General features: G+C 47.6%; 5 protein-coding genes across 5 annotated transcripts; 2 read left to right on the top strand and 3 right to left on the bottom strand.

Annotated features, from left to right (window-relative positions):
* Positions 1-351: 351 nt before the first annotated feature.
* KD926_010806 (LysM peptidoglycan-binding domain-containing protein) lies at positions 352-3426 on the bottom strand (the record flags this gene model as incomplete). The annotated part of the gene is made up of 6 exons (XM_053103208.1): positions 352-528; positions 609-1105; positions 1154-2168; positions 2997-3054; positions 3104-3170; positions 3222-3426. 6 exons carry the CDS (start codon positions 3424-3426, stop codon positions 352-354), a joined length of 2019 nt encoding a protein of 672 aa, XP_052953370.1.
* Positions 3427-6284: 2858 nt separating this feature from the next.
* KD926_010805 (uncharacterized protein) lies at positions 6285-6665 on the top strand (the record flags this gene model as incomplete). Its single annotated transcript, XM_053103207.1, has 1 exon — positions 6285-6665. One exon carries the CDS (start codon positions 6285-6287, stop codon positions 6663-6665), a length of 381 nt encoding a protein of 126 aa, XP_052953369.1.
* Positions 6666-8023: 1358 nt separating this feature from the next.
* KD926_010804 (dienelactone hydrolase family protein) lies at positions 8024-8826 on the bottom strand (the record flags this gene model as incomplete). Its single annotated transcript, XM_053103206.1, has 2 exons — positions 8024-8540; positions 8609-8826. 2 exons carry the CDS (start codon positions 8824-8826, stop codon positions 8024-8026), a joined length of 735 nt encoding a protein of 244 aa, XP_052953368.1.
* A 3850-nt stretch (positions 8827-12676) lies between these two features.
* KD926_010803 (putative short chain oxidoreductase) lies at positions 12677-13782 on the top strand (the record flags this gene model as incomplete). The annotated part of the gene is made up of 4 exons (XM_053103205.1): positions 12677-13056; positions 13155-13262; positions 13332-13488; positions 13594-13782. The coding sequence occupies 4 exons, from the start codon at positions 12677-12679 to the stop codon at positions 13780-13782; spliced, it is 834 nt and encodes a 277-aa protein (XP_052953367.1).
* A 171-nt stretch (positions 13783-13953) lies between these two features.
* Positions 13954-15975, bottom strand: KD926_010802 (mediator of RNA polymerase II transcription subunit 17; the record flags this gene model as incomplete). Its single annotated transcript, XM_053103204.1, has 3 exons — positions 13954-15215; positions 15265-15650; positions 15716-15975. 3 exons carry the CDS (start codon positions 15973-15975, stop codon positions 13954-13956), a joined length of 1908 nt encoding a protein of 635 aa, XP_052953366.1.
* Positions 15976-16284: the final 309 nt, after the last annotated feature.

Below are 16284 nucleotides of genomic sequence, written 5' to 3'. Positions count from 1 at the left end.
CACGCGCATCTGTGCAAAGGCCTTGTCGTTCTTTAGATGCAATTTAAGACCTTCGTTGATCCGGTAATTTGGTTCCAGCTTCTATTTAAGAGCAATATAGATCGTACGCTTGTCAGGGAGAGGTGACGAATGCAGAAATCCAGACGTATGGTGGCTGGCGGTATATTAAGCGCCTACAAAGGTCTATATTGACGACCCCCTGAATTGGACGAGCCTCCAAGTTTCTTCAAGATAAACTTAAGCATTTCCTAAACTACTGAATGAAGAAGACTTGCTGGATATTGCTAGAGGGGGATGTATACACAGAATATCGAACACAAGAACAGACAGAGAAGAATCTCACCAAGTCGTTCACCCCTTCTCCGTAACACTCTGGTAAATAGCAAGAGTCTTATCCCGCTCCTGACGAGCAAACCCCCAGAACTGCTCGCCCAAGCCTATATTCGTACTACGGATAATATTATACCATTCCTTATCAAAGCCCTGCCCAAGCTCAAAGCCCGTTCCATATCTGATATAGCGCATGCGCTGCGCGCCGTTTCTCCAGCTGCGATCGGGATGAACGAAAACACTCCGCTGTAGTAAACACATTTTAAGGGATGGTATACCTTGACCATGCCCGGCAGTCGCGGGATAGTCGGTAGTAGGAAATTTGTGTCGAGTCTGATCTCTGCCTCAAGACGCAGGCCCATGGAATCTTCGCGAGTCGCTTTCTCGGCTTCATAATGCGCAATACAATCCTTACTACTGGCGTTTGGCAGAAAGTAGATATCGAGTCGATAGTAGTCGTCATCGAAACCGTTAGCCCTAATCCGCGCGTGCATTGCTCGGAGATCCTCTTTCATGTCATCGGTTTGAGCCAATGGGCCCTCGGAATGAGTAAAATAGATATTAAGATTGAACAGAGGGGGAAATAGAATGTCTTTCTCACTCTCAAAGGTCATGAAGGCTGTATTTCCGCCGTGATCCTGGAATGGGAGGACGTGTGTCTCAATTGTTCGAAAGCCCCAACTCCGTAGTTCAGGTAATGGCGATGGCGTTTCCCGGAGTCCTGCAGCTTTGCGGGTAGCTCTTTCGCACATTTCTTCGTACTGGAAACCGGCATCTATTCGCATATTGTATGTTTCCTTCTATCGACTCAGGTACCGCATACCCAAAGGGAAAGGGCAGTTTTGTAATTGGACTGTGAGCTTGTAGATTCCTTCAGTACTGAATCGGACACCGTTATGATAGCACGCTTCTTTGAGCGGCTGGTATATAGCCGGAGTTGCTCCTTGGGTAAAGGTAGTACAGCCACTTATGGCCCAGGTTTCCGTGAACTCAAGGGTTGTCAGATGAGGGAATTGCGATACCATCTCCTTTACCTGGAGTAAAAGGTCATGAATGTTCTCTACGGTATCTTCCGTAGCTAAAACCAAGGTTTCAATTGTGGCTGGTAGTGTTTCCTTCAGTCGAAATGAAGCCACTGAGCCCTTGACACAGCCGCCGATTAGCATCTTCGCCTTAATAGAAAGATAGCGTAATTTCGCAAATTCGGTGAGGGGGCCAAAGTAATCCGTTTGTCGACGTTTGCGTGATTCTAGTTCTGGTGGAAAGTCATGAAAGATATCTAGATATTCTAATGTCCCTTTATATTTTAGGATAGCAGCCCAGAATTGATTGTTGGATATCTGCCAGACATTGCGCCTCTTGCCGTTGATCTTTTCCTTAGTCTTGACCTTGTCGTTATTCCAAGAAAAAGAAATACTTCTTAATGCTACCGGTAAAGTAAGTAGCGCTGTTATATCTTCTGCTCTGCAGATAGACATTCTTTTCGTGGCAATATGAAGGTACTCGATACGGCACTCAGACTTACCGCTATACATTTTGTGGTGGAACAGCTGGCTGAACCCGTCCGGATCGAAGTTATACAGACGAACTGTATGTAGACCTTTCAGATAGAGGATAGGCCATATATCCCCTAAATTCAGTGATAGATCGAAGATATCGTCATTCGGTAACTTAGAGCTTTCCTCAAAATACCTAGTGACTTCACAGAGGACGTAAAATTCCTCTAGGCTGGGCAGCCAGGTTAACTGTTTACCCGAGCCGGCCCGTTGCCGACCTATTACTGCCTGCAAAACAGCTCCTAGGAATAGATCCGACGCAGGTATGTACGCATATACCTTCTACACGCAAGGGAGACAGGTCAGAAGAAGCGCCATTAGAGGCCGCCGATCACGATATTCACTTCGGTCCGCAAAGATAGCATCAGAAATCTGGTAGGCAAGATCTCCTGGTAATCCTGAACACTGAAACGCAGTTTTTACGGTCTCCTCGTCAGCGACTGTAAATTGTAGCCCTTTATCCTGATCCTGTAGCTCGCGGTTCCTATCAAGGTAAAATGGCGCGCAAAGGCCCCATTTACCGATATTGAGTACCTTTACAGTAGATACTAGATCGGGATTTTTGACTGCAGTACGAAAAAATTTCCAGAGTCCGCTGTAATTGTGTCGGGCCCCATTGTAGGTTCACTGGGAGTAGACTAGCGGAAGGAATGTCAGGTAATGTTTCCGATTAATGAGAAGGAGGCGGCTTAAAGATTTGATATCAAAAGCTCCTTTATCGTTATAGCCCTCTGTATATCGTGGAGCGACGCCAAAGGCAAGAAAAAGAATTTCGCTGAAGAGTTCAGCAGGTAAATCTGTGAGATCTGGCATGTTGGGAAAGAATGATGGAGTAACGAAGAGTCAGTAAGGGGATCTGCAGGGAGTCTTGGCAACCCACTTTCATGGTGTAAAACATGATGGGAATGTAGAGCGGTTGAAGACATCTATATTCCAATTCTTGGTCTGGTACTATACAGAAGGGTTAGAGCCTATTATGAGTTTCCTTTTTGTTATCACCTGACCCTTTTCTCATGGCCTGGGGCTCCTGCTGGGTCCTCAGGCATCTGATGTCTTTCTCGATCTCATCTAACATGCACTACCCTTGATAATTCACTTGGCTACACCGACACAATATGCTTCATCCTTCCAGAACCCGTCTACACAGTCATGTGAAACAGCGGGATTCCTATACTTCTGTTAGACGCCTCGTTCACGTTTTTAAGGAAGTGACATACAAATCATAAAACTGCTCCAGGCTTATGTCGTATTTTGCGGCAACGGTAGCACAATTCTCTTCGGAGCCTTTGAGATCGTTAGCTTTACTCAAAGACTACAATATTCAATCGCACGTACTTGTAACTAGGTGCCATTTGTTGCAGTTATCGGGTATACCGGATTGGCTTAGGCCAGGAGGGCCTCCGGTCGTGGGCGCGGTCGTGGTCGCCGTAGTCGTGGTGCTCACGGAAGATATAGTAGTATGAGATGTCGTCGATGTGCTAGAGGAAGGCGCAGAAGGCTTTTTTGTAACTGGATCATCTGTAGGTCTGTTCGGATCCATACAGTATCGGTAGCTGGGACTGAATGTGCACGTCCCGTTGGCGCTAATAGAGGGATTCCTGCATGTGCGATAGTTAGAAAAACCGGATATTCGGCAGGTTATAAGATGCTACCATTGCTCTAACTCCTTTATGGTCTTTTTGGATGCTTTAGCGACGGCTTCGCAAGAAAACGCGTAGAAGGTACCGGAAACGTCGATCTGGAGGTTTGGGCCAGCTACGTAGATATAACAATCCTTCCGATCACCCGGGGAAATGGGCAAAACCTTTGTTATATTGGCATCAATAGGAAGTGTATATGTTGCAGTTGGGTAACTGGAGTAAGAAATATCTGAGTAGCTGGCACTCGGGTCAATATATCCGGGTGCATCGGGATAGTTATCGATAGAACTAAGAAACGAGATACAGTATGACTCGTTGGCAAAAAAGTTAGTGCAGTTTTTGTTTACACCCTTATTGAGAAACAAGAAATCATCCAGCGAAATGCTATATTTGTGAATGACTTTGTTGCAATAATCCCCGGGCTCCACGAGATAGTATTGTGAACAACGCTTTACAGTACCATTTGCCAGGTTCGTGGGGACAGGAGCCGGTGTTGCGGTTGTTATTATTGCTGGAAGGACTAAGAATGGGATTGTGATGGGGGTCCAGGAACTATCGTCTCGTGGCGGCAAAACACATATGCTGTTTCTAACAGAGCGTTCAATGTGACGGCAGCTCTGCCCAAGGATGGGGTACCAAGTGGTGAGCTGGACTTGGGTGATAACATATTTGCGTCCAATATCTGCGCATGTCTCTTTGGCGGTCACAGTGTAATGATTCAGAATTGGAACAGAAATTAGATAATAAGTATGATTGTATCAACTATAATTTACCTTCATTTCTCTCATTTATATATATACAAGATCTATACCATCTTTTGGTCTCTTCACAGGTCGCCCTGAACGTCTCTGTATCCCATTTTTCTCATGTAGGTAGCTATTATCTGGTAGAGGGATCTCTTCCTGATCATCCGGAATAGCTTTTCGTTTACCAAGTGCACGAACGCTTGATCTTGAAGTAGTAAGTATTGTGATTGAAATATCACTGTCCTTTTCATTAGTACTAATAAGTCTATGTATATCTCCTTTTTGCTCATTATCAGTCTGCTCTTTCTTTAAATGCCTTTCTTGGGTAAAAATATACTTATCAACTAGCGCAAGTTGATCAGATTCAATATCGAATTTGCTGGTACACATGAACATTATCAAACCTTGGATTGTACGTAACCGTAGTGAGCCCCGGCAATAGTAACAGATATTACGAGTAAAATTAAAAACCGCTCTACCCTAGAACCACTAGCTGGTATTATAAGAATATCTCGAGCAACACTTGCAAGGACTGGATATTCAACTTTATGTGCCTTCCAGAATACAAGAGATGTTGATTAAACTGTACCTATTGATTATATATTAGTATGAGTAAGATCAGGCTATCAGAAGAGACCTCCTACTCCCAAGATAACGTGTAAACTCATTTGGAGTATCATTGGATGACTGTATCAGTGAAGGGGGCCTGATTAATATATCAATATCAGAGATATCGCCCTGAGTCTCTGAGAGTACTACATCTGAGTGTTTCTCAATATAGCGCTGTTGATAAGGCCGTATATACTTCTCTATCTACCTCTTGTAGCGTGGTGCCCAATGTTTCTCCCATTCTGGTCCCATAAAGATCTTAAGTTTGTTTCTTGGGCCTAGAATAGTCCCAATTGCAGACAGATTATCAGAAATATTATCATTTACCCTATAGTCCTCTGTGTTACCTCCTGAAGCCAGGGGGCTTTCCTGTACGGGAGAACGTTCCGGAGGATCAAGGGATCCTCTGCGGCAGGCATCCAGGAACATTCCTAGGGATCCTGCAGGCATTCCTGCCTGAGGCAAGCTCCAGGCAGTATATAGAGTCCCTGGATTCTCTCTCCTAGATAGCCTTTTCCTCCCTATGGGAAAATTCCTTGAATACGAGTCATAAACAAACTTGCCTTTTACTAAGCTCCTTTGTAGACCGTCACACTTAGTACCAGCCAACTTCAGTAACTCAGTTAACAGATGCGAAAACTCATCCACTCCAGACGCTTTTCATTGAATATACAAATGACCTGCCAGAGTATCCAAGAACAGATCTGAATGGGTATACCTACGTGATTCCAGTTCAAAACTGCTCACAGGAAGAAGTGGAGCAATTAGTAAAGGACGTAAGTATTTACTAAGTGTTTAAAAACTAGCTGGTAATCGATTAACGACTAGACTAAAGATTCAACTAGACTAAAGATTCAATATTCTCGCGCCAGTGTTCAGGGCACTAGAAAGAACATTCAATCCTCCTTTCTTAACTGCCCATGGATTTGGAAATTCTCTGGAGTTCTAGCATGCGAATATCTTAAACTAAATCTTCGCATACACAGCCTAAAATGGAGTTCTCGGAACATTTACAAAAGAGTTTAAGCGCAACTCTTGGCATAGGATCTTGGAGACAAGCAAAAATCCTCGGGGGGGACACTGGTTTTGACTTCAAGTGTATGAGTACTTGAGTGGCCCCCAAGATATAGTATTCAGTGTGATCAACCTCGGTAGACAATTTCCGAACCCGACTCCCAGGTATGACATCGCGATACGTCATAATCGTCACGCACAGAAATACGGTCGATCTAGAAACCGGATTTTATAGATCGCCCCTGGCAGCAATATCATCATCCCTAATCTTCCCCTAGATTATCTTATTCTTAACAGCCCTATACTCCGCGACTCCAGAATCCAGATCAATCGCATCCTCATCCACCCTCACCCTTCCCCTCCACGCATCTCCACCCGCAATCAATACTATGGCCTCCTTCCTACGCCTTCCATCGCGCCTACGCGCGCCAATGTCCTCCTTCCCTCTCCGTCGCAATGCAATCAATTCCTTCAACCAACGAGCCTCCGTCCACGATACGTCGCAGAAATTCTCTCAAGCCAACGAACACGATCTGCAAGAGGGATGCGACCTTGGAAGCACTCCCAACCACCCGATTCCCTCGAACAAAGCCCACCCGACTCTCCGCGACGGCAGACAGTCCAATCTAGCGGATATGGAGGGCAAGAGGCACGAGGATCTCCCGGAAGACGTGAGGAAACATAACGAGGAAATGGAGCATCGATATGATCGGACGTATAGCCATATTGCGGACGAGGGGAAGGTGGAGAAGGCGTTTGAGAAGAAATAAATCTTGGTCTTTGAAGGTTGCTCTCATGGATTGGGAGTATCTGATGAGGTACAGTGTGAATTATGACTTCTTTCTGTATATAGAATAGATTTTTGCGTTTTTGATCATGGATTTGCCTTGAGGGCCTGGTGCTTCAGATGATATAGACTGACGTCATGGGACTCCGATTTGACACTTCTTTTTCTCATGCATTTTCCCACGCTGGACTACAATGTCTCTAGAATAATCAAAACCATGCTTATTTTCAGGGATTGGCCAAGATTATGCGAGCTTGTCCGATAAGAAGTCTACTCAGTACAATTGTACATCTGAATGTCAACCTGAGGCAGCAAGACCGCATGCGACAAGCCTGCCAATATAGGACTAGCGCCGCCAAGAAATCGGCACGGACAGTCATGATGAGTCATCCCATTTCAACTCATTTGCCAAGGGGGTTAACTAGCATTTCTGCCTGATGATTATGGCTGCAAATGGTTACATGGGTCAGCGGTTGAAGATGACCTGCAGATGGTGGAACATACCAATCCCTTCGAGAATCTTCCCTTCATTTCTGACGCATCTCAGGATGAGACAGAAGTCTGACTCGACTGCCTTATTTGCAGGCTGGGTTGCAGTCTGAGCCGGTATATATTGAGTGATTCAGGATTTCTTGAATATCGTTAAAGATATTTTGGTCTATACTTCTCTTTCTGGTCATCATTCATTGTTCTTCTTTTGTCATTACATAGCACTTGATTGTGCTCCAGGTACAAAATGTCATCCACAAGATCAGGCTCCTGTCTCTGCAAAACCATCCAATACAAACTCACCGACGACCCAAATCAAATGTTCATCTGCCACTGCGACAGCTGCCAAAAGAGCAGCGGTTCAGCATTCATGGCAAACTGCATTTTCAAGAAAGATGTACGATTCCCTTTTCCTCCCATCCAAGCTCCCTTTATCTATATAAAGAAACTCAAACTAATATATACCTCTACAGCAAGTCCAAATCACCCAAGGCGAAGAATCCCTACGAACATACCACGACAACAGCAGTCAATCAGGCGAGGCTCTGCATCGATCGTTCTGTGGAATCTGCGGATCAAGCCTTTTCGTGTCCAACGAAACAGGAGAGAAAGGGCAATGGATAGCCGTGACGAGCGGGACTATCGTGGAGCGCGCGGACTTGCGTCCCACGATTGAGGTTTGGGAACGGGATCGAAGGCCCTGGTTAGCTCCTGTTGAGGGAGTGATGAGGATGCATACGCAGTGATTCGCTGGGAAATCAGTTTGAAGGATCATAAATACTAGGAGAATATCATCTCTTGCCGCAATAACCAACTACCTAGAATGATACGCTACCTAAACCCCAACATCAATCAATGCAACCACTCCCTGAACCAATTCACAGCAGACCTAGCAGCCCTCTCCAATCCCTCCCTCTGCACATCATCATTCCGATCCCCCCTCGTCGCAAACCCATGCACTAAGCCCGGGAAATAAACATACTCATAGGGTACATTATTCCGCGGAATCACCTGATTACACTGCTCCTTCAACTCATCCGTGAACGCGAAATCATGCTCAGGAGAGAGAATCTGCGTCGGAACCACTAAGGATTCAATCTCACTGTCCTCCAACAGCGACGGATGTGCGGTAGATATACAATCCACCAGTCCTTGGTCTTTCGCGCCGAGACGAAACACAGCCCATCCGCCGTAGCAGAACCCAATAGTTCCGACTTTATCGTACTGGTTTCGGAGCTCTGTCGCGAAATTCAGGATCGCTGGGTATCTGAGCTCTTTGGAATGGCGGGATATGAAGTCGGGGATGCTGAACGAAGCCTGCTTTGTGGGATCATCGAGCATTTCGGGAGAGACAATTTCGCCGTCGAAACTGGATTCGAAATTTAGTATTCACTAAAATGCAGTTACACCGGCAGGTCTAAGCGATGGTCTACTTACAAATCAGGGACATAGACCGTCGCATTTGCCTTCTCGGCATAATAATCCGCCAGGACCCTTGCGTTTGGGAACGTCCAGCCGAAGATATCATGAATGTAGAGAATAGCGATGGACTTAGATTCTCCGGTGACGTATGTCTTGGTGCCAGCGAACGTGGCCTCAGTGCCTGTTGGGGTGCCCTCCCATTTGAAGCCGGATTTGCAGCAGTCGCTGGACATGGTATCTCTATTCTGAGATCTGGTTGTGCGTTTCTGGAGATGAACAAGTGTGTTACTCAAGAATGAGGGCTTGTAGGGCGTCTAGACTTCTGAGAACATGTTGGAGGCGAGGGTTACGCTCGGTTGATATAGTACAGGCGGGGAAGTGATACAGACGGCGAAATTCGCCGGAGTTATTGTACCGCTAGGTGACGGGGCTTGGTTCCCCGCAGAACACACTGGTCTGGAATGGGGTATAGTGTTAACGTGTCGGGACACTCGGGGCATTATCAAACGGTTGGTGGCTGGACACAAGCCCACCTATATGTACGACAAGGTATAAAGGTATGTAATATATTAAGGCTTTGGACTTTTTGTTATTAGATAGCTCTCTCACATTGCTATAGAAAATTTGCTGAACTATAAGTCAGAAATAGACTTGTCTTGAGTACATGAACTCATTTATAGGCCGTCACATTTGCCATGAAACATTAAGCAGCTGGGATTAGCTAGAAGACGAAATGCTTAAATTCAAAAGTTTATACAAACTACCGGCATCCAGTTGACAGAGACAAGAGTTAACCTCAGAGAAAATTTTATGGCATAGAAACAAAAATGGCTCTACCTTTTCACTAGCTAAGCGTCGGGAACCCTTTTTGGAAAGCTTCAACGTCCCGTGACGTCCAAAAGATCTTAGCTTAAACTGACTCCCATTTTATCTCTTTTCTTTGCTTCCTATATTGTCAATCTGAATATTAGTGGTATCTCTCTTCCATTATCGTCCGCCTTCCACCACCTTGGAAAACGCCATTCCATCCAGCATTCCATCCACCATTGACCAACTCTCCCTCTATTCGTCCAAGAAAGATGCCAGAACAAAACAACACAATATTTTCTAGTTCTCATATTGCCTGTAACAAGAGCAATCTTGTCAGTTATTTCAAAAATATTACACTCCTCGTTGAGTAGCATCGGCTTGGTGAATGGCGGATTTGTCACCGTAATTACAGCTCTACTCGATGTCCTCGGTAGCGAGGGAACCCTGGTCGTCCCAACGCATACAGGAGGTAATTCAGATCCATCCGGATGGAAAGATCCTCCATTGCCGGAAGAATGGTGGGAGATGTTCCGGGAAGAGATGCCCGCATCTGATCCACGAATAAGTCCGACATACCGCATGGGCGTAATCCCAGAGCTTCTTCGGACATGGCCAGGCGCTGTCCGCAGTGACCATCCGCAAACTTCATTTGCTGCTGTAGGGCCTCTGGCCGAAAAGATCACGGCGAACCATGCACTGGATTGTCAGCCTGGAGAACAAAGCCCACTGGCTCGGCTTAAAGAAGTTGAGGCCAAGGTAATGCTACTTGGGGTCGGATTCGATTCATACACTGCTTTCCATTTGACTAAGTACCGTTGCTCACCACAGATTGAGGAAAATTCCTTTGTAGTCATGATTGATAGATCCCAGCAGTAGGTGGCCGTATCAGACGTTACTGTTGATGGTAGTGACTTTGGGAAGATCGGAAATAAAGTTTGGGGAACACAGTCATTTATTGACGTCGTTGTTGGAGGGACACATTACTGGGTATTTTCAATTGCCGGTGCAGTTTCGTACGATATGGGATAGATTGGGACTCATCCAAATAACTCGACATAGCTTTTGATTGAAGTGAAATGGTTAAGTTTTTATGCCTTGATGTTCCTTGCTCTTTTTTGTTTTGATTTAGCAATTCCGCGCCGCAATGACTTTGCATTATTATTTTGTGGAAAAAAATAGATCTTTATTTTTTCATCTTATGGCATTTGTGATTTGATTTATAACTTGGCCTTTTTTATTCCGATTTGATGGTATCGCGGGGATATCCAGTGCTTTATATTGCCTTTGCGGAGGCCCCCGGTAGGTAGGACCCGCAGGGGTCTATATAGGGATCCCCCAATCCACCTCCAGAGAATATGCGCACACACGTTGCATATAAATACTGCTAGTTGAGTTGCGAACTTTGTGGTTGGATCCACATAGAGGGATAGATCTACAAAATATCTATCTAGCCCTGTCTTCCGTCCGTTGCCCATCATGGATCCATTCAGGAAGTTTCCTTGCGAGATTATGCAGCAGATTCTTTCCTACACTAACGACTTTGTGGGAATGGAAAGCCTTCTCTCTGTGTCACCATGGGTGAGCTTGGTCTTCCAGAATCAGCCTCGCAGAATCACCTTGGACCTCATACACTCAAACTCCATCACTTCAATGCCAGAAATCCAGATCCTACTCCGGGATGTTGTACTTCTCAAAAGACCTTCCAATCATTGCGCAGACTTCGAGAGCTATCATTGCTTATGCCCCCCTATGCCTAGGGGTTGTCTTGATTATCCCGGTCCATTTCTTAGCGGATGTGTTGATAATCTCGATCCACTACCCGATACACTACCCGACCAGACCACCGTCTCTGAGATACTCCAGTTAATCCATATCGCAGCAAATATCCAGCGCCTAGCATGTACTTGTCTCCATGTCATGCAACGAGACTTTGCCTCCGTGGTAGCAAATTCTCTTGGTGCCGTGGCATCTCAACGTGCAGCAGAGCCGGTTATTTGGATTGAAGAGTACCGCGTACATAAGGCTCTATGGCATTTACAGTTCTACTCTCTTCTCCGCAACACTGCAATAGACCGCTGGAAATGGTTGAAAAGGTTTTTTAATAGACAAGGAAAGATTTATAGGCCCAGCGAGGCCCTGAGAGAGCAAGTCTGGGCGGTAACTGCTGTTCTCGCAGACCTTGGGCTATCTCCATCATTTGGCGACTCGACCTCCAAGTCTAGGGTAAAATATGCCCTGGAATACGACAGGGGGAGTGACAAACATCCAATTCCATTTTTTGCGTCGATGACACTGCCCCACAGCTCTAGTCACTACAGTAACTCCCCAATCTGGAGCCCATCTCCCGCTCCAGACGATAAATCCGAGGTTGAACGTTTCTGGTTCAGAACGCCAAGAACACGCTATGATCGCTCAGGTGGAGCATGTATGATTGGGGAGGACTTATACACTTTGCAGGTTTCATTACAACGAGGATTCACATCTTACCTAAGTATGCGACAACTTCGACCATTTCGGCGCCTCGGCATCGTGCTCTGGGATGATTGGCGCATGTTCTCACTCGGCTTGTATCATGATGTCTATCACCGGGGGCAGCTGTGCACTCCAGATGGTGACCGTGTTCGAGCTGATGACTTCCGTATGTCTTTTCATGATAGAGTCTCGAGGTGGTTGGCCTTGGCAGGTAAGTGTCCGCCTAATGTAGGCGAACACCAGAGCTGCCTGTGGCAACTATTAACGTGGATATTGAGAGAATACCTTCTGCGTGTGTCCTCTCTTTCCCTTTCGATGTGGAATAGGGTAGAACGAGTCTTATCCAGGTAAGACAGATATGTTGTAGATCTATCTCTTTATGTTGAACCTATTTATTAGTTGGGTTGATGGGCGTGAAAGACATTTCCTCTATCATAATACGGTATGGTGATAATAATGCCCTGCAGTCAGGATGTGTTAGAATTCCGCTCATCAGTGTATGACATCATACCATAAACAGTTCTGTCAGTCAACTCACCTCACCTTAACTCAACCACCATCTTCAATCAAACAACTTCATCCCCATCGATACCGCCTTTCTCGTATATACCTGCTTAAATCTCACCTACTCTCATCCAACGTGCGTTCCCAATCTATCACCGGAGATTAACTACCTACGATTACCCCTCTCGCCCTAAACCATCGGCACCTAATTAACCCCGCTAACTCCGCCCTTCATACAACCCTGTACTAAGGTATAAACGATAAATCCCTCAAACCCAGCCTACAAATAAACAAAAAATGCCCCCTCCCTTCATCAAACCCTCCCCTTCCCTCTCCAAAATGGCCACATACCTCGTCACCGGCTCCTCCCGAGGTCTTGGCTTCAACATCGTCAACCACCTCGCCTCGCGCCCAGCTTCCGAAGTGGAAACCATCTTCGCGACCTCGCGACAGACGATCAGCACACAATTACAGGAGCTGATCGATCGCGAGACAGGTCGCGTGGCGTTCGTTAAGCTCGATGCTGCGAATCAGACTAGCGTGAAGGATGCGTTGGGGGAAGTGGAGAGACAGCTACAGATACAGGGACAGGATCAGGAGAAAGGAGGGAAGGGCATCGATGTGTTGATTAATAATGCGGGGGATATGCCTTCGACGAGGGGCGGGATTGAAAATATGTATGTCTTTTCCACATCTTGAGCTTTTACGGGAGAGGGAATGTTTGGCTTCGTTGTGTATGTTGAGGGAAGAGACTGGGGCTGACATCGTGCCATAGGGACAACCTCAACGAGACGTTCAACACGAACGTAACGAGCGCGCACATGGTGACGTCCGCGTTCCTGCCACTACTCAGAAAAGGCGAGAAGAAGATCATTGCGAATATGTACGTCTCTCATACACATCCATCTACTTCTTCTCTGTCCTGGTCCTCTAAACTAAACAACCCAACCAGCTCCACAACCGTCGGCTCAATCGCCCTATCACACAAATACAAAATGAGCCCGACACCCGCGTACAAGGTGACCAAAGCGGCACTGAACATGTTAACGGTGCAGTATGCCCAGGAGCTCGACGAGGAGGGGTTTACAGTGTTGGCGATTAGTCCGGGGGTGAGTTCTTCTGTCCCCTCACCTCTGTTTTCTCTGGTTCCCTTTCTATGGATAGACTCGGGAACTGGTGGTGTTTGTTACGGGGCCATAGGCTAACGGGAACAGTGGCTGCGAACTGAATTGGGAGGCGCGGACTGGGCTGATTTACCACCCGCAACCGGGGCCGAGGCGACGATGCAGATCATCGATTCTACGACGAGGGCGATGAATGGGAAATTCTTGAATATCAAGGTTCCTGGGTGGGAGGAGAATCCGGGTGTGAATCAGTATGATGGGAAGGAGGTTCCTTGGTGAAGTGGTTATTTCGGGGAGTTTGTTCAACGTCCGGAGGTGCAGTATATGATGTGATCCCATAAAGATAACGGTATGACCATATGATTATAGATGAACGAAATAGGTAGTTGATTACGAAATGCTAAGGGTATCTTAACTAATAGACAGACGTACTGGAAACGCAAAGAGCAGCTAAAGCTTCGACGCTTCCGCAACAAACTCCATCAAGCTGGACCGCTCAGGAGACGCGGGTTCAGCGCTCCAGATCTGCGACCGTAATGTTGGGGTATTACCCCCAACGCGTGCAAATCCCTGATTGTTGTGGATGGAGTATGTGTCGGCTTTCAGCTCCTTCCGAGACAGGCTGACTTTCATCTTCCGACCTTTTCCCGTCTCCAACCGGGCCAACAGCTCGCCGTGGTGCGGATTTTCCACCTCCCAGACCAGACGCTCCGACGAATTGGCGGCCGGCTGTGCATCAGAGGTGGATGAGTTCTGCGAAATAGCGGAGAGAAGGTCAAGCATGGTGAAATGGGTCAGCACGCGCGCGGCCTCGTCCCGGATGTTGATACGGTTTGGAGGCTGGACTTCGGGGAACTGTGGCATGTTGACCGAGATCTCGTAGTGGGTGCCGAGGGGCGGCGAGACCACATTGGTGCGAATGCGCACTTTGAATGTACTCTGCGCGGTAACCAGCTTCCCGGTGAATGTTGATTCGAATGGCATCAGGAACGTGCGGATCAAAGATTCGACCTTAGGGATAGAGACATCCGGAGACAGACGGCCGACGGATGAGAAGGGTGTCGCCGTGAATTCAGTGCCGAGGCCAGCGGACTTCAGAATGTGATGTACGTCATTCATATGGGATTCCAGCCATCGGACATGGGAGTTGTGCTGAAGGTAGGCCATGATCGGGCGCAGGAGGCTGTATTCTGGCGTGTGTCGGCGCTTGGGGGTCAGCGGTGGCGGGAGCTGCGTCCTGCGGCGTAGGTTTTGTCGGTGAGAATACGAGAGAAGGACCCTAGTGGAATGGCCCAGCGCATCGGCAAGCACGTTATGCTCAGTCGATGAAACTTGCTCCTCGTCAGAGGATGGGTCCTGGTCGGTATCAACGAGGTCCAGTAAAACCTTCTGGTCCTCAGAGATGGGGATCTGAATCAGGTTGCGTCGTGTGGTGACTCCCTGGCCACCCAAGATTCGAGCCTCGCGGAACAACTCGTGGAACAATTCCTCCTCGTAGAGCGTGTCTCGCGCCTGGAGAATTCGGCCCTCAATTGTCTCGGCGTTTGATGCTGGCTTGGGCAGCGTCGAGCATCCGGTCAATTGCCCATGGGTTCTCACGCGTACCCGCACCGCTTTCGCCTTGGTCGGCACCAGGCCTTTGTCCAGGATCAAGCTTCCGTCGTCCAAACGGCGTAGAGCTGCCAGGGCGCGATCGCGGAATATCGGCGTAGCTGTACAGAACGTCAGAGCAGAAGAAAAAGCGGACTCACCAGCACTCACATTCCATAAACCCATACTGCACACCCAGAGCCTGCCGCTCCCGAGGCAATCGGCACACCTTCCACCCCTTCGCTTTCACCGCCAGGACTTCATTCCAGTACTTCGTCTCCGAGGTGACTTCAGAATCGAGCCGCGAAGCGCAATCGAGCAATTTGTTCGCCGCAGAGTTGAAATTCTGCATCCGCCACCCACGCGACACCGTCTTTGTATCCCTCAGAACCGAGTCGGGTTTGGGCGGAGGTTCCACGATTTCACCGTTCAGCGAGCCCAGCGGCGCAACTTGTTTCAGGTAGGCGGACATGGACGTTTCGGACTGGCGAGGCGTATGTTTCGAGAGGAGGAGGGAGACAAAGTCGAGAGCGAACATCGTTTCCATGTGAGCTTGCCTGTATCCCGGCATCAGTACGTCGTGACGAACAATATACCACCGCGGTGATCCTACAAGGCGAACTGAGTGATATCCGCGCGTCGCTTATACAGCTGATCCACCCGCTCGGCGGTATCCAGATCGGTCGCCGTCTTGTCGCTGTCATCTTCGTCGGACCAGTCTTTGTTCTTCTCGGCTTCGATCTTCTCGCGCAGGGCGCTCTCGCTGACATCACGGAAGGAACCCCATTGGGTGTTGATCTGGGCGATCTCGACGGGAAGAGAATCGGGGCGATCGCGCTTCTCGACCAGCGGACGAAGGGGGAGATTGAACGATTCGGCCATTGTGACTCTCAATGGGGATGCGGAGAAGAATGAAAGGGAGCGCAATGTTGACGGCCGCGACCGTTGGAGTTGAAGGCACGTGATTGCTGACTCATATGTCAGCGGAAATGCGCGGGTTAGTTACCTCTTGGGGTTAGCGTCGTCAGTCTACATAAATCAGGAAGAACGGAGGAATCAGCAGTCTTATTCCTGTGCAGACCATTCAGGAATAGGATGCAGTATGCACCGATGGCTGGCTCAATTCTAATTGATCCTTTGTGGTTAATCCTATCCAGAGCGATATACTTGATACGCTATCATTCCTGGTTA

This window comes from Aspergillus affinis (genome assembly GCF_023601865.1).
Source record: "Aspergillus affinis strain CMG 70 chromosome Unknown NODE_87_length_163274_cov_91_156480, whole genome shotgun sequence".
In the NCBI taxonomy this organism is placed as follows: Eukaryota; Fungi; Ascomycota; class Eurotiomycetes; order Eurotiales; family Aspergillaceae; genus Aspergillus; species Aspergillus affinis.
Note: the sequence above shows the minus strand (reverse complement) of the source record. Positions and strands in the feature narration are given on the sequence as shown.